The following is an 18,970-nucleotide window of genomic DNA, read 5'->3' on the forward strand; positions in this document are numbered from 1 at the left end:
CATTATCTTACAGCTTTTTCCATCACATGGTAGCTAAAAAACAGTTCATGTACATGCTTTCTTCTTCACCATACCATCCTCTAATTAAAAAGGAACAAAGAAAAAGCAAAACTGATTCTCTCCCTCTTTCTTTCAGCAAAAAGTTTAACAATGAGAACAGTTTAACATTTATAAACATGCATGAAAAACACACTCACAAAATGCATTTATCATAAAGACAGCTAGAAACAAATGCCTATCAGCAAACTGTACAGGTCCACATTTCAAGGGAGACATTACTCAACCTCTCACTGCAGTTTGTAACTGAAGTGCAACGATAGCTTTCAGTAAGAGCTCTAACTGCAGTATGTATCCAGATGTCCAAGCTGCATATGACTGGACACATAAAATTAACCTGTTTACAAAATGCTTTATAAACCAAATTTAAAAGAATGAAGGGATATGTAGTTTTCTGTCATAGCTAGAAAAAGGCTTTTTTTTTATTTGCAGGCACCTTTTCCATTTGCAGATGGACAGCCTACTGTGACAGAATGACTTCACTCACTAACATTTTTCTGAAGAAGGATAAAGGGTCTAATTTTAATCAGTATGATACACTTAGGATTCAACAGTTTCAGAAAAGAAAAGTTTGTATAGTATATCACTCACAGAATTTGCTTCTTTTTAAAAAAAGGCATTTTTTGATGGAAACCAAGGCTTTTGAATTAAAATAAGCTCTGAAACACTGCTACAAGTTAATTCAATCTGTGCTCCACAGAACAAGTCTATTTTTAAGGTAGAAAAGAGACATTTCTTCCAAACACACAAACCTGGAAGTTTAGTGCAGTTCATGGGTATAATTTTATAGCCTTCACAAAGCAATTTATTGCAGACTTTTTAAAGATACTCTTATACCACGAGCAGAAAGAAAATAAATCAGCCTTTCAGTCAGATTGTGCACTAATCTTCAGAGAAGAGACAACATTATGATTTTCATGACCACGTGAACTTCTCTTATCAGCAAGTGTACAGTCTATTTTGGCAGACAGTTTCTGGCAGCTCCCAGCAGGAACAGCACATTTGTCCTCAGAGTCTAGAGCATGTCCATCCTCTCTGCCCTTCTTCAGAAGAATCTCTCATGTCTATGGATCTACATTCTTTCAAAAAGTCTTTTCTCTTCTAGCCACACTGAACTAGTCATTATTAACTGTAAAAACATCTACTGCTTTTCCACTTTACATTTTATGCAAAAGTGCAACCTTCTAATTGGTTCTGCAATAAGAATGCCATTAATGGACTGCCACAGGATGCAAGACACTGGTAAGAGTCCTACCTTGTTCACTAGGTTCTGACTGAGACTTCCTGACAGTAAGGTCCAGAGGTGAGTCTTGGTCAGCCATGAGCAGTTTGCTGAGCACAGGGTTCTGAGCAGTTGCAGCCGTGGGAGAGGAGGCGACCAGAGATGCTTTCAGCAGGCTTTGGTTCTTTGTGCTATTGGGCTGGCTGGAGTCCTGAGTAGAGCTATTTTTTGAGGTATATTCAGCAGCAAACTGTCGGATCATTCGCTGCATGATCTCACGGGCCACTAGGGGAATATTGGGGTCGGAGACCCTAGGACTGTCTGCAAATATTAGAGATTTCTTTTAAGGAAGCACTTTAAGTAAAACAGCTTTTATATTAAGTCATTGTTTATTTAAAAAAAAAAAAAAATTCAGGGGAAAATAGAAAAGCCAAAGATAAAATAGTTTCTGTAGAAAATGCACTTCAGTCTTAGAATACCTGAATAAGAACCATTGCTAATTCTGGTGCAGCCTTCCCAAAATAACACTTTGCTAAAAGAAATACACAATCTCATATTTTGTTTTAAAATATAGACATATTCTATATTCCCAGACCTCTAAGAGGTGTGGAAATGGAAAGGAGAGCTAAAGTGCCAAGTAATGGAGCTCATCCAGAAATATTGAACATGTTATACAGTGGAAGAGTTGCATAACTTACCTGCAGCTACAGAAAGGTAAAATGGAAAATAAATTTGCAGCAGTCCCCTATAAGTTTACTGAGAAATAAAGCCCTAGAGTTCTGATAAATTAAAATAATTCACATGAAGATCAAATGTTCAAGTGTGTTCCATCTCATTCTATATATTTCTTTTGATATTTCTAACATTGCAATCAATGCAGGATCAGGAATCACCCAAAGAACTTGCATATACACAAAACCCCAAGATGTGTCACATGACAAGTAATTCTATTTCTAGAAGAGCTGCTAAATCTATTAGTAATGGATGTGAAACAGAACAAGTAGGCATTGCGATTTATTTATATGAAATAGTGTATAAATAAAAAGGTATCTGGGCATGTGGACAACACAAAAAATTGACTGACAAAAATCACTATTTTAGACCAGTAGTAATTTGTAATGTGAAAGTAAATCTGTAACTCCTAAATCACAAAAGCTAAGTCCTGCCACTTCACTTGAAACACTGTATTCTCTGGCCAAATCACTACCCAAAAAAACCCCAAAACAACAACAACAAATACCAACCACCCACAATACTCCCAAAAAAACCCCAAAGCACAGACAACCACACCACTATTCCAGAAATGGCTCAAAAGGTTTGATTTTCTATTACCGATGAAACATTCACAAAAAAACTGTACAGCAGAAGACCAAATAAATCTTTAAAAGCAGCTCTCAAGAGGGAACAATAGAGAAGTGTTTACTACCTCTTTTAAAAAATGGCCCAGGTTGAAAGGTAATCTATTGAGATTGAGCTATTAGAAGCATTAGGAAATCTTCTGTGGGACCTTTCAGTGTTAGATTTGCCTTTTGCCACCATTTTTATCAAAAGTACATCAATCCAACAAACCAGCTTTATGGTATGTGTAAAAGATGACTGACATGGAGGTTTGAGCAGAGCTGCCTACAAATCAAAGAGCAGCAGTAGCAGCCTGTTTCTTGACGAAACACCATATTGAGCTTTAAATACTTATCAAGCCCAAATTCCTTTCTGTTAAGCACACTTTTCTACACCTAAGATCTTATACAGTCACCATGTATATTCTTACAGTAAATTTCTGTAAATCCTGTAAATTTCCAGGATGTTTATGTAAATATGTAACCATTTTCTTTAAAACATCCTGTAGATTTTACTTGTTGTTAAGTACCAAATACTACAGTTTTAAGAAGACACCAAAAAATGAGCCAAACTTAAATTTTGGTGCATTTATAATCTCACTTGCTTCCTAAATGGTCCACAAGGACACCAGCCTGGAAAAGTGGAGAGGTTTAGTTCTGCAATGGTGGCATTTCTTCTACTTTTCTATTCTCTTCACTATAACCTCCTGAAGGACACAGAAAGGCTCTAAGGAGGCCCAGAGGGACACAATTTGATGACATGACCAGACAGATACCAACTGTTTGACACGTGCTTGTAGCATATACAAGTGGGGCTGGCAGAAATGCAGAGCTTTACAGCACTTGTGCTTTCTGAATGAACAATCAGGCCTTTACAGTGCACCGTGTTCATATGTTCATTTCAGAAATGCTTACATCTGAACATATTTACACATTCAGAAATAAAATATTGCATATGCCTACAGCCATGCATCCTTGTAATCTGCAGTTTCATAGAATCAGCCCAGAATGACAACTTTCTAGTGCTGTTCAAGATAAATGCACTAATTCAGGTCACAGAATTCCATTTCAAGCAGAAGGTTAGGTACCTAGCACATTAAAGGCTTCTTGCTTAATATAAAACCTGCATGCTGAGGATTAAAGCTGTTCAAAAGTGAGTGGAAAATATGTGCTGGTGCCCATCCAGCATCACTTGAAATCAATCACATATTTATCTTGACTCCACCTGTCCAGGTTTTTTTAAGAAAATAAAACTAAAATTAACTAAAACATAGAAATTCTCTGAGAAGAGAAAATACAGCAAAAAGTTATCTGCTATACATAGTCTGAAGCAGTACCTCTGAGCTTTAAAGCCTTAATAGTTTTTGTGTATTTTATATCAAAACCTTAAAAGGGCAGTATCAAACAAATAAAGGCATGATTTCATTAAACCAGAAGAAGGTCCTGACCTGCCACAAAGCAAAGGTAACAGACAACTAAGTACTACCACTCTGCTTTGACTGGAAAAATAAGAGTATTTAAAGGAAGCATTACTGGATCAGAGTGCCAGGGACACAATTTCAGAGAAAGGACTAAGATTAATGGACAGTAAACCTCTCCAAAAAGTTTGCTGATGTTGTTAATTCCCTGTTCATGTTCAGTACATTAACGTGTGGCCAGTGTTCAGAGAGCAGCTGCATTTTCTCTGATCTACCCAGGCTACAAAATACCCATCTCAAATGTTACTGGCAGTGAGGATGGAAAGAAGAAAAAAACCAATTGCTGTCAGGAAGCCAGGAGAGCTCAGCATCTCTGGGCAATATAAGAACATTAAAGTTCTGCCATTCTTTGTGTCCTCTTTGGTATGACAGTGCCTTGGGATCTTATGGCAGCAGCATGAGTTAGATTTCAAACAATCTAAATAGAGGCAAGCTTGAAAATCATGCATTAAGGATTCAGAACTGACTTCCTGCCAGGCTTCTATCCCTCGCCTGTTACTCTTGCACCAAGCACAGCTTTGTCCAAGAAAGAAAAACAAGGGTGTATTTTTAAAAAATTCTCAAAGATTCTTAGACATCTGGCTTGTTTCATTATCTTTACTCTGGGTAGCCAGCCACGGACAGAGTATTACACCCTTCATTAACACAATACAATATCTGCTGCTGGCTTCTCAGTGAATTTAAAAAGCATACTTTCCTAAAAGACACACATCATACATGAAGATTTAAGTTTAGTGGTAAAGGAATGAGGTCTTTAATAAACAATTTGGAAATGATGGAAAGACTTTTTTTTTCGTCACCGAAAAAGCAATATGGAAAAACCTGTATTTTCTCTAGACTTTAGTTTTCTTTAATTCCTTCTGGATTTTAAGATAAATGGGATAAACTCAAAAGCAAAAGGAAACATTAAGCTTACAAGAAAAAAAGTAGAATTGAAAAGGAAGCCTTGGAATAAAGGTATTATCTGAACTATCAGTAGTAATGCAGTAACTATCCTTCCTACCATCCTGCATGTATTGCAAAAAGTATAGAAGCATCATAATGTATAGCTTGTATTTATTCATTTGAGTCATAAAAGAAAGGCTAAGATACTGTTATCTACTTAAAACACCTTTAAATATTTTGGTCACTGGAAGGAGGGGCTGAGGACTGGCTACAGCAATTTCTAATTTGTTAAACTGAAGCCTTACATTGTCCCCCAGCAGATAGGTTGGAATTACTGATTTGGCAGATTTTCTCACACATGGGTTAGACTGATAAGTACGATGTACTTTCATTCAGGATGCATTTGGAAGCAACCTCTGGATTAATGTTTCTCAGATTTGTAGAAAAAAGTGAAATGAGCTCTGTGCCTTCCTTAAGAGCAGTTTAAGCAACAACTCTCCAGAAGATATTTAGGTGATTTTCTAGTACTGAGCATGTTCTCAGAATATTCTACAGCAATTCTCTTGCTGATCACATTTTGAATTCCTCACATATCCCCCTTAGCACTATTCCAATAATATTTTATATTCTAGATTGTTGGGAATAGGGTGGTAATCATTACCAATAGTGAAAAGACTGATGACCTTTAAGAAAAACTGCATTAGTACATATCCCATCAAAATAAAATACTTTAAAAAAAAAAAAACAAAACCAAAACACATTACCCACCTACAACCAGCACTGCCACTTGACCTTTCTTCCAAACAGCCCACCCACCTAAACACTGGTTATGGGGAACAGTTCTGCGGGGTAAGAACTGAGTCATCTCTCCAAAAGTGAAAACACCAGTGATCTCATGGAGAGATTTTGTTTAGGGTTAAAGAGTTTTATGCTCCCTAGGCATCAACAGTCTCTTCCAATGCCCCAAGCCCACATTGTTATGTTGCTCCATCACTTCAGAATCAATTTTTATCCTTGATAAATATATATAAAGAAGATAACTGAAAAATACTGAACATTCAACTTGAACATCAGATCTTTGATACCTACATTGCATGCAGAAAGACCACAAGAGAGACTATTTCCCGTATCCTCCACCCCCATCAAAACCAACCTTTTCTGTAAAAGACTGCATTGAGGAACTCTTCCGCTTGCCTTTCAAAACGAATGATTTTTGCTTGCTCTTGTCTAAGCAGAGCTTCTTGTCCAGCTTCCGAGGCTGGCTCATCCAGACTGACTAAGTGTTCCTGCAAAGATATTTAATATTTGTAAGATCTTCCAGACTCCAAAATGAATAAAGTTCCCTAGGCACTCAATATTTCACTAAATTCAAAACATTTTAAGGTATTCAGCACAGAGTTGAATTTATTTAAATCAAAACTTCTTTTTTTGTCTGCATCAGAACATTGTACTTTGTCCTGTTTTCTTGTTGTAAATTGGGCTGGTTTGAAGGTCAACCAGAGGGAGGAATTAACCCCACACAAATACCTTGCACTTGCTCCCACCATGGTCAGCACATAGCACTTGCCTTGGCAGGTTCTGGGAATGGTGACCTACTTAATTTGCCATACTTCCCTGTACCTATATTTTGACTACTGTCCACCATGCCATAAGAGGCTTCATCTGCTTGGCTTGCTAGATTGCAGCACACATCTCACAGTGATCCATGAGTGACACTGTCCATGTTTAAGTCCACCCCCTGGTCACAGGCCCATCGGTATGTCCCATCTCTTCCCTGATGACTGGAGGCATCAAGGCCCTAACAAGCTAGAAGTAATTCTCCTTTGTGCTACCAGTGCAGATCTACCTGAGATACTTTAACCTTGGCAGCAAAATTCACCTGCATGTTGTTATTTCATTAGCCTGACTTTTGGGTACACGTACAGGAATGTGACAGACCTTGACAGTCAGCTTCTCCACCTGGGTAGCAAGGTCTTTCCAGATCTCAGCAGCCCAGGTGGGTTTCCCCTCTGCACTGTCATTTGGCCTTTCTCCACCGATCCAGCCATCCCCACAGAGCATTAGCTACCATCCACAAGTCAATGTAGAGTCTTGGCCACTACTCTCATTTAGCAATATTCAAAGCCAGCTGGATGGCTTTAACTTCTGCAATTTGACTTGATCCACTTTGTCCTGTGGTAGCTTCTGCAGCTTTCTGTGTGGGGGTCCTCAGAGCAGCTTTCCATTTCCTGTTTGTTTCTACAATTGGGCAGGAACCATTGGTGAAGAGGGCGCTATTGCTTTTCATTCTCTGCTAATTGGTTATTTGGTGGGACCTCCTCAGCACAGGTCACCTGCTCCTCTTCTTCAGAACATAGTCCAAAACTCTCACGCTCAAGCCATTTTGTTATGACTTCCAGAATCTCAGTGAGATTAGGATTTCCCATCTAGGTTCCCTGTGTGATCAGCGTGATCCAGTTGCTCCACACGGCATCAGTGGCACGATGTGTAGAAGGAACTTTCCCCTTGAACATCCAGCCCAGCACTGGTACTTCAGTTAACAGATGCAGCTATGCTTCAGTGCCAGTCACTTCTGAGGTGGCTTGAACCCCTTTGTAGGCTGCAAGAATCTCTTTCTCAGTTGGGGTACAGCTGGCCTCGGACCCTTTGCATCCCTGACTCCAGAATCCCAACAGTCATCCTTGGGTCTCCTCAGGTCTCTGCCAGAGACTCCAGAAAGGATCATTCCCTCCAGCCATAGTGTGGAGTACATTTTTTACATCCTGCCCTGTCCTGACTGGCCAAAGGGCAACTGCATGGAACCTCCTGTTTAATTTGCTCAAAAGCTTGTTGTTCGGGGCCCCACCAGAAATAATTTTTCTTTTGTGTCATGAGATTGAGGGGGCTTACAATTGTAGTGTATTCTGGGATATGCATCCTCCAAAAGCCCACAGCACCTAGGAAGGCTTACATTTCTTTCTTTTTGGTTGGTGGAGACATAGACATTATTTTGTTAATAATTTCAGTGATGTGGTAAATTCTTTCCTTAAATATTTAATAAATATTTCAGTTAATAATCTGGCAATGTCCATCTTGTCACTTTACTCCTGGAAGATGAATTTCCTGAGCAGGTCCCTTAATCTTACTTCATTTAGTGGCAAGCTTTCAGGACAATCTGGATAATCTCCTCTCCTTTCTCAAAGACTTCCCCAGCTGTATTCCCCCCTATGATGCTGTCACTGATGTATTGCAAATGTACTGTACTTGTCTGAGAGACGAGGCAAGGTATTCAGTTGTCTGATTTGCTCTGTCCCTAGAGCAGCTATCCCAAAAGCCCAGCAAGGTAATTTTGAGTCTTGAGACAGTCTATGCCGAGGATGCATGGGGCCTCTGAACCAGTCACGATGGGGTGTTTCTGCCATTCCTTCCCAGTCCAGTTCAACTCAGTATCCAATACAGTCAACTGCTGGGATCGTCCTGCCACCTCAGAAATAGAAATGCATTCCACTCCCACATATCTTGATGACATGAGGATACACTGGGCACTGGTGTCAACCAAAGCCATAAACCTTTGTGGGTCAGACACATCAAGCCACTGGACTCACACAGTCCAACAGATCCAATTGTCCCTTTCCCCTACCTGGCTAAAGGCAGGGCCCCTCTAAATCCTGGTCATTGTACATGTTACTCTCCTCCTGTAAATATGCCCCTGAGGTCCCTTCAAGAGGGTCAGTAATATCATCATTCCTTTACCACCTGGAGCCTTGTCTAAGAGAGACCAAGGCAGTGTTGACCCTAGATGAGCTTCTTGCAGTTGTTGTTCCTCCTTTCACTTCATGTACCTGGGTGGCTAAGGAAGAGGTGGGTTTTCCACGCCACTTCTTCATGTCTTCTCCATGCTTCTGAAGGAAAAAACAGAGGTTACCTCGTGGAGTGTATCCTCTCTCCTTGGCTGAAGGACACCCGGTCCAAATGGCAGAGACTCTTCTTGGTTCTGGCAAGATGTGGTAAATTCTTTCCTTAAGCTCCCTCATCAGTTTCTGGTGGCCCTCTTCAGTTTTCTCTTTCATGCTCCAGATGTGCCCAGCCAGCTTTGTTTCTACAGATGAGATGTGGGTACATAACAGGGCAGTGACAGCATCCTTGCAAAGTCTTAGTTTGTTGACCAATGCACCCACCTTGTCCTCTCCTTCCTTCCACTGCAGTGTTGCTAAGTAGTGGGAATATATTTCTGGTCTGAGCCTTGCAAATTTCAACCACATTTGTGATGTGCACTGGACACCTTTTGGGCTCTTAGGGAATCTCTCATCTTCTGAAAAAATGATCACCAGCACAGCTAATTCCCTTAGGCATTGGATACCTTGGTTCCATTGTGCTCCATATTCCTTCTTGCATGTGAAGGTCCCCTTTACACAGGTATCTAGCCCTTTGACTTGCTAGTAGCCACTGCCAGAGGCTAAGAGTTTCCTGGGCTTCCCTGATCCCCTGGTCAATGACTATACCGTGGGACAGCGATCCCAGCTGCCCAGCCTCATGTCCTTTCAGAATGGTGTCATTAGCTGCAGCATCCCAGATGTGCAGCAGCCAGGTCAGAAGGGACTCGTTCAGCTGCTGGGTGAACTCCCTCTGCAGCTCACACAACTCACCCAGGGACAGAGGCCAAGTGATGATCTCCAGCTCTGTCTCTTCCACTTGGGTGTGAAGGTCCTGCTGCCTCCTCATCAGTCACGGTGCTGACTGAATTGCTTTTCAATTTCCTTTTCTGAACAGGGTTAACTACTACTGAATTCGGCTGTCCTGGCTCAGTGACAGTTTGTGTGGACACAGTGCCTGCTGACTGGCTTCTTTTTTCCTCATCCTCCTGAATATGCTGGACCACACCAAGCTTGGTCATGACTCCAAGCATGGTGTACACAGCGCAGGCCATACAGAGAAGACAGAGCAAAACTAACAACAAGATTATGCCGTCCTTGATATCCAGACAGAACTCAGTATTTTCAAAAACTGCTGTGTTGGGCCTGAAAGCGTGGAAGAAAACATTCTCTACTCTTCCTGCCATTGGCTGGGTGTGATTATTAACAAGGCTCCATAATCAGCAGCCCAGACCAGGACAGGAGAAGGAAACTGAGTATATATTCTGAATGAGGTTCGCTGCCTCTGATATTATCATGCAATAGACATAAAGAATAATGAAGCAATTTTCATAGCATTCTCTGGTCTCAAAAGGTGTAACACAACTGGCAAATACCTCCCCATGTGCACAAAAATATGGAGAGCAAGGTACCAGATCCATGCAAACAAGTCATCACACCACAGTGAAGAGGCAATTTCTGTAATACAATGCAAAACTGCAATTCTGATGTCTCTCAGGATGCCACACATTGGGTACCAAAATATGTGCTGGTTTGAAGGTCAACCAGAGGGAGGAATAACCCCACACAAATACCTTGCAAGTGATTTCCACATGGAGCTACAATTTAATAGGAAACTTACAGTCAAGGCAATAGTACAGAAACACTGGCTTAAACTGACAAAGAGTTTTGGCACCCTGCTGGTCAGGGTGGTGGTGGCAGTCTGATTAAATGGTGGTTGCAGTCCCATTGAAATGATGGATGTGCACTTGTCAAAGCTGTGGTCCTGTGGAAAGGTTTGGTCCTTCCCTGGAGGTCCAGCAGTGGTTCCCCCAAGTGCCCAAACCTTGAGATCACACACCACCCTCAAATCCAGGCAGGAAGGTTCACTACTTCCCCCAGGGCAGGGAATTTGACAAGGGAATGATGCAATCCTGGGAGACATAGGATATTTTGGGCAGTCCTTAACGGCACATTAGCAGAGATGACCACCCTTAGGTTGGGTGTAACAAAGAGAGCACCACACCCAGCTCATAGGTGGGGTAGCAGCTGTTACAAAGGATCCACCACTAACTGTTCATCAGAAGGTGATGGAGGTGGTGCTAGAGTACATACTTTGGTCACTCCTCACACTATGACCCAAGACATAAATGGAACAGAAGCCTGTAAAATTTCATATTAATACAGAAAGTAAGAGTCCATTATAAAGAAGAAAACTTAGATATCTTACACCATTTGGCTGCAAATCTCACATCTAGCACTTGTCCTTTGGCTATTGTTTTTAGATCCCAGAAATAACTGTTGAAAGCAAAACATACACAGTTCTCCTTACTCCATATATCCTTCATGCAAACTAAGCAAAAAATGAACAAGCATTATCAACAAACAGGATCTTCTGTGAAGAAGCTTAATAGTAGCTACTTTTAAGTGAAATAAATTTAAGTTATCTGTTACAACACCTACAATGAAATAAAATCAATTCTCACAATTTCAAGCAGCTGAGTAATCTCAATAAATTCAAACTAGGATAATTAAGCATGTGAGATGCCAGGATACATCATTCATTTTAAATACACTCAAGAAACTAGAAAACAAGGTTACAAAAATACAAAATCTAAATGTTTAGGTTCCACCCCTAGATGCACACACCTTTTCCCATTTCTTTCTGTTTAATGCCTTGCTACTGCTCAGGAGAAAAATCTCTTTACTGGCCCTCTTCTTCCACTTTCATTTTAAGCTGTATTAAAGATACCTGTATTTACCTACTGCAGGAATGTATACACAGCCATTCTTTGGCTTCAGGGAGTGTTTTGTTTTGTTAACCTTGATAAAGTATCAGTTACCATAATATTTAGGCTGCATCTGTTTTTCTGGCCTCTACTGTATAAGTTGATTTCAAACTCATATCCACATGGGACTAGAAGGGAAGAACTAGAAATTCATTTATAAATCACAACAAATGAAAAATAAGCAATTTTTAAGTTTGTGCTGTCTCAACTTCAAAAGGTTTAAGAAGCAAGGTTATATGACAAGCCCACAGTAAATTAACAAACACAGCAGGAACGTGAACTGTGTGCTGAGGGTAATAACACCAAATGCTGTGGACTCTGGCCTGAACCACATGGATGGGCTTTCACATCTTATTTGTGATTCAACAGCTTCCAAAAGCTCTCTGTTGAAAGCAAAGGGAGATACTATCTCAGGGTACAGACACAAAACAGTACTTTATGACAAACAGAAATATAAGGAACATGTGATGATAGAGGTAACAGGTGAGTAAAAACATCTTTGATTCTGTGAAGGTAAGAGCCTGCAGAAGTGAAGGCCTCACACAATGACTGATGCTTTCTTCCATACCAAAGACTCAAACCTGCTTGCTCCCACAGGAGAAGCTTCTTCTTTACCAGACTATAGCTCTGGAAGAAGCCTAAAATAAAAATAACCCTTGGCCAACACACTGCATTTCAAATCTTCCTTTTTGCATCTATAACAAGATACTGTAAATACAGCTCACTGGAAAAACAGTCCAGTAGCACCCTGCCTCACCATAAACAAAAGTATTTTATATTACTCATACAAAGGCAACATAAGAAGAGTACCATTTAATCTACTGCAGCTAACTAAAGCTGTACACTTGCTACATAGAGAAGGAATGAAGAAAAAGGGATCAGCCAGAAGAAAAAATTCTAAATGGCTTATGCTGGTGAACAGCTCAGTAAAGGATCTCTTGATCTGCATTTAGGAGAGAAGAGGAATAATAGGAAGAAAATGGCAGTGCTTAGTTTTTACCGCTCAAATTAAGGAGCATCTCCTCACATCTGTGGTTTTTATCAGTGTCCATGCTAAGACATCAAAACAAAGAAATACAGTTATGTAAAAGAGTCAGATTTAACCTCACACTTTGTATAAAAAAATAGTCTTCGGGCATGTTCAGTACAGTACTGACTACATGAGACAAAATATACTGGAAATAGTTCTGCTTATTGCACTTTTTAATTGTTTTCTTATCCATTGTACCATAGTTATTCCAGGAATCTGCAGGTTTTTTCACCCCAGAAGGAAAATTCAAGCTTTAATACTAAGTATTTGATTGTGATTGCTATTCTACTTCCAAAAGTGAGGTGTTTTTGTTTGGTTTGGGAGTGTCTGGTTGGTTGATTTCTGTTGGGTTTTTTTCTTTTGGTTTTTTCTTGGTTAGGGTGGGGTGGTTGTTGATTTTTTAGGTGTGGGGGTTTTTTTTACATTTTCTAGTATTTCTTCCCAATAACCATTATTTAGAGCAACTATTTTCAGGTTTATCTACTCACTCTACAGTCCTAAATCACATCAAAGTTTTCAGTAGCAACATGCAGGTAGTAGGAAATAATATCTAGATAGTATTTTCACTAGGCATTTTTTCAGGGTATTTATAGCCATTCAGTTACTTTTAGGTATTATTTATAACACAGGATTCTTTCTATTCTCTTTGTGCTTCTCTTCAGGTGGGAAGCATGACCCAGAGCATCACTCTATAGAACAATAAACCTTCAGAGAAAGATACCCGGAGTGGTTTGCACATGTTCCTTGAGGGATAAAGCTCTTTTTGTACATTAAGATAAACAACATAACTATGTAATTAAGTCAAAGAGCCTTAGAAATACAGGGCTCAGGTTTTCAAAAGGCACAGTCAGTGTGTGACCTTGTGAGACCACCTAATCCTGGGCAGCCCGGCCTCGTCAGCACTAGCACTGGATGCTCACTGAGAGCCTCCTTGTAGGAAATGTTGATACAGCAATTCCAAATGCTGAACTGCTGACATGAAGAGAACTGTATGATGCAGGCTGTTGTGTAGATGTGCAAACAGCAGTTTCATGTTTAAGCCACAGCACACACAGAGATGGAGTGGGAAGAGCCCACAAGCTAGAACACGACGAGGTGATTCCTATCCATCTTCAGGGAGAAAAAGGAGGGAGGCTGCCCAGAGATCACCCATGGCTGACTGGTCAACCCATGGACCTTAGGGATAAAATCCAGCCTCCCACCCTACCTCAAAGAAACATCAGGAACACTGAGTAAGAAAGGAATGTTAAATCATCCCTAGGTATCTTATTCAATGTGGTTTTTTTCCTTAAGACTGTACAGTCTTCTTAATTCATAGCCAACACAAAGGAGAACAATTTTCTGTAGACAAGCTTTAAGGGTAACAGACACTCTTCTTTCCTTCTACCTGCAAGAGAGTATCATTCTTGTTGCTTTCATTTCAATGCTATTCAGTTTGTTTACAACTCCCAAAATGCTACAGTCATTTGAGGCTTCACCAGCATTCAGGTTTTCTCTTGAAATAGTCCATGAAGTTGTTTACTGCTTTTACAATCCTATCACTTTTAAGACATCTGTAACTTCTGACTTGACAAAAAAGGTCTGTCTTGTCCTGTTTCTCAAATTTATCAAGATCATTTTCAATTGTGAGCATGTCCTTTAAAGCATCTACAACTGTTCCCAGCTCAGTATTAATAAAAATTCAGATGGTTTAATCAGTTTTAAGACCTCCTTCACTCACTGGATATATATATATATTTTTTTACAGTAAGATGACTGACATCATATTTATCAGATTCAAAACAAACAACTTGACTGATTCATAGCTCCTGACTATCATTTATTATGTACAGTAGGGGAGAAAAGAACTGTATCAGTGGAATATAAATGTAATCATATCGTGGTGTGGAACCACAACGTGCTTTCATTAACACTGATGCACAAGAAAAGCTGCAACCCTGCATTCCTACTAAATACATCTGGAGATTATCACAAACCATCTTTTCAAGTTTTAGCCTCCATTTCAAATGATTTTAAAATGACACAATACAAAAGTGACAGTCTAAATGCTTGAGTTTTTTAATGATGAAATCCATTTAAAATGTTTTAGAGCATGTTCCAGCACACTTAGGGAACTCCATACACAGTTTAAACACACTCTAAAGCCATCAAAAATTGTAAGAGTTCTGCAACTTCAACTCATTATCAGATATTTCCTTTGCCATCTTCAATTATTCTACAAGTTAATGGTTTAGATGAGTGATAACTTCTCTTCAGAATTATTCAGACATTTACCACAGTTCATATCTTCTTGCTTATGTTCCTCCATAGTCAAAGGTCTTCAGAGTTGTGTAAAATAATTACAAGCTTTTCAAAATACACAAATCAAAACAGAGTAATTTTGAATTTTAAGATAACTTCAAATGCTGTACCTTAACACACTTCTCCACAAATTGAATAATTGTGAGAGGTCCTCTCACTGAAGCCCAGGTATTTTAGAGAACTTTGCAGACCAGAATCAATCTCCTGGTATCAAACAGCCTATGAATCCAGAATATACTCCTAGAAGTGATTTTCTCTCTTGCTATTTTTGTAGCTTAAATATATCTATAAAATAGTTAATGTGCTTAGGAGTATTATCCTTCTTGTTCTGCTCTCACCAACTAATGAGATTAGTTGTGTGTCCATGTATGAGTGTTCCTTTTTTCTCTTAATACATATGAACTGCTTTATGTCACTGTAGACAATAGTGTTTTCTTTTCCACATGAATATACTTGACTGAATACTCTTAAAGGATTCATTTTCCAGTTTCTCCTTTCTTCTGGCCTTTCTTAAACTAGGCCTGAGCTCCAAATATGAGCAAATTACACTGGAGACCACCTCACTTGATACAAACATTCTACATGGAGCCAAAGGTCTCTTCTGTAATGACAGCTCAGTCAGATTATTTAACAAACCACACAGAAAAATTAGGAATCATAATTAAAAAGAGATAAGGCAAGTACAGTTCAATCCATCTCAATTGATGGGGCTTTGCTGTACCACAACCTTTTAGAAGGAAAAGTGATAAAGACCACAAGCAATAGAGAATTACCACAATTGCATATTATCCAAATGTGAATTTGTCAGATGTGGTCCCAGAGAACCCAATCTTTCTCTCACCTCATGGAGGCAGCCAGAGCTACTAAATGGGTTTTTTTGTCTTTCAAGGTACCTGTCCATTTCTGCACACAGGCACCCACGTTAATAACCTGGTAGCAGCACCTTAGGTAACCAGTTATTCTCCTATCACACCATACAGAAACAATTGTGTATTCTGGATTCTGTGATGAAAATTAAAAAATCCAGTTTCTAAAAGTCCTACATTACTGCACATAACCCTTTGGATTTGGGAAAAAATATGTCTGGGAAGATGCTGGCTCCCTACTTTGTCTGTATTTTGTTATCTCCTTCAAATGAAGACACTTTAGTCCATTTCTCTATTGAAACCTTTTTTGTATTTTGACTGCCAAAAATGCAGGTATTTGCTCAGTATTTGCAATTAGAACTGCTGCTGCAAATAAATTAATCTTTTTAGAATACTTAAGCAGATGGTTTTCCATCCTTTGAAGAAGTCATGTAATTGAACCTGACTGCCTGCAAAAGCAGTAACAACTATCACTGAAAGAGTGGGACAGATAATGTAGATTCTTACCCTGTAAGCAGCTCTGCCAATAAATTAACACTGGCCTCCAATTCTCATCCTACAAGTCCAGAACTCATTTTTACTTATGCACAACTACTGATCTCCTGAGTTACAGGTAATTCTTATGGGCAAATGAAATCCAGGAAAAAGCCCTGAAGATATTTATTGGTTTTGAACTTGTTACACTAGGTACCTACATGTCACTTCCAGGCGAAAATCAAGTACACTGATTGATTATTCAGCTAATCCAAAAGGAGGTATTGGTAATTATGTACTCAAAAAAACCCCAAAAACAGGCCAGCCACAGCCACAAGCTATCATAATACATGGCTTGTGGCTATCCCACTCCCAGCTACATAACCCATTACACATCTTTTCATTTGTAACTCAGCACTTATGCAAGCACCAACCAAACCAGGCCACCCTGCCCAGTTCTTTTCCAAACACGGTGAGAGAAGATGCACATGAACAGCCTGCAACTCCCAAAAGAATCAAAGATCAGTCCAGATGTTCAATGGAAGATATGTCAAATAAACCAGTACCATTCCAAATTTAGCTGAACTGAATTAGCTGAAGACTGGCCATTATCTAGCTAAATACCAAATTAAGTTACAATCTTTTTTTCAACAATTTGGTCTCAGATATTAAAATTTCAATTAAGATGTTGTCAAATTCACACTATTTGAAGGCTCTTGTGAAATAATCATATTTAACTCTGTATAGCAAGCTAATGACATCAGTGCCAGCAGGGCAGCAATCTGCTGCACCCACAAGAGAAAGGAAGCACTCCCATCCTACCATCTCTCAGATGACACACAAAAACCCTAGACCTAGAAGGACACATATTATTCCTTCAAAAACAAAACAAATGAAAAGATAAGCCAAAAAGTCAAACTATCCAAACCCAACAGAATTGACACAGAGGCTGGAGAGCAGTAAGACTGCCTTTTTGAATACCTACCCTGTCCAATTGGCCCACAAAATTAATTTCTGAATCAATTCAATGGCTTAACTAGAGCTGTGCTTAACACTGGATTTTGTCCTTTTATGAGATGAAGTAGGAAAAAAGATAGAGCTCCTTTCACAACAAGTACACATATATGTTACCTGCTGTCAGTCTCAATGACATAACTATGACTGACATCTGTTCTAAATCTCCTCTTTTGCCTTAATAAAAGCTGTAATACAGAAACACAAATGAACTGGCAGCATGGCAAATACCAGTGTCAACAAGTGTACTTCCTTTATGGACAAGCCATGCAGCTACATGTTAGCTGTTGCAGAGGAAAAGGTGCTTTTGTTTAATTCCTAAGCTGATAGAGATCCATTCTGGTGCTGTTTTACATTGTGCAGGAAGAAGCAGTAGTTACAAATTCCAGTAAATGAAGTTCTGCCAAGACAGATGATCCTTCCTTCCTATGTTATAGAACAATCACAATTTCAATACGTGGGCTGAACAACAATCAGTATAGCACCATAGCTTTTGTTTTATATACAACTATGATCTCCCTAAGAAAATAAACTGCAAGTTTATTGTACTTGCAAACCTGGCTTGTCTATGTTTAGTTCTGACTTCATTATGAACAAGCACAGTACAAAATCTACCATGCACAAGAGCACTTTAATAAAAGGATATGGCCCACAGGGAAGAAGATTCCAAGATACAGAACAAGATTCTAGACTGTTAAAATGGACCACGTTTCCATACTGAAGATAAGCCCATCATCTGACTGTAGTAAACATGCACAAGCCACAGTATGGCTCCCTTGGGGAGGGTTTCATGATTCCCAACAAGATCCCTTACAAAGGACTCAGGAAAACCCAAAACAAATAAAAAACACCAAACAGAAAGAGCTAATGCACAGGGGAAAAAAAAAAAAAAGAAACCCAGCACCTGCATTACATACTACAAAGAAAAAGTTGCAGAGAAAGAGGCAAGTCTGTTCATTAACCTGTATATTTTAATTCAGAAAACCTTTTTCCAAAGGAGAAAGGGGTAGGAGGTTGCAGATTTTCCATATTCAGTTAACTAGGAGCAGCAAACTCCCTCCCTTTGTCCCTCCCCTACAACTACTAGCTTCACACATCTGCATTGTTACCTTCACTTTTTCTCTTCTCAGGCAGCAGAAAAGACAATTTTCATCAAAAGACCAATCAGAAACACCTTCAGGCTCACAGTCTGTAAATCAGAAGAATAGCAAATTACTTCATATTCATAAACCACAACACAACTGGAGCCAAAAGAGAAATGCTGAATTAAATACCTGTTTCACAACATTCTTGCCCGCTTTCTGAGGATTCAGGCTTCATTTCGGCCATTTTTCTAAATCCCCAGATTACCAACCTATATACATTTTATCTATGCACAACAAATCTGTTTTTCTGAGCACTGCAAAATACACTCCCAGCTACATAAAGATGAACGCACACTCATTAGTAATTTTAGCCAATATGAAACTAACTGTGAGCACTGCCTGGGGGAGGGGGAAAAAAAAGCACAAATCACCACGGTAACACACATTTTCTAGAGGCAGAGCTGAGGCTGCTTCTGTCATTAGAAATGCAGAACAAGATACAAACATAGAGATTGAATACCTTTAAACAAACTGAGATCTTTTAATAATCCAGGTCCAAACAGGCCTTCTAGAATACTTTCAAACCCTAAAAGCAAATAAAA

The 18,970-nt window shown here is 39.4% G+C and overlaps 1 protein-coding gene across 1 annotated transcript in view; it reads right to left on the reverse strand.

Moving 5' to 3' along the window:
- LCOR (ligand dependent nuclear receptor corepressor) overlaps positions 1–18,625 on the reverse strand; it is a 29,394-nt gene extending 10,769 nt beyond the window's left edge. Inside the window, exons 1-4 of the mRNA XM_039708904.1 lie at positions 18,558–18,625; positions 18,393–18,472; positions 6,133–6,265; positions 1,313–1,600 (exon numbers count right to left, since the gene is read on the reverse strand). Of these exons, the coding sequence (XP_039564838.1) occupies positions 1,313–1,600; positions 6,133–6,265; positions 18,393–18,472; positions 18,558–18,612 (556 nt within the window). The 5' untranslated portion in view covers positions 18,613–18,625. The remainder of the gene's footprint in view (positions 1–1,312; positions 1,601–6,132; positions 6,266–18,392; positions 18,473–18,557) is intronic.
- Between the last annotated feature and the right edge of the window lie 345 nt (positions 18,626–18,970).

The sequence above is a fragment of the Passer montanus genome, unplaced genomic scaffold, assembly GCF_014805655.1.
Source record: "Passer montanus isolate IOZ18808 unplaced genomic scaffold, ASM1480565v1 scaffold21, whole genome shotgun sequence".
In the NCBI taxonomy this organism is placed as follows: domain Eukaryota; kingdom Metazoa; phylum Chordata; class Aves; order Passeriformes; family Passeridae; genus Passer; species Passer montanus.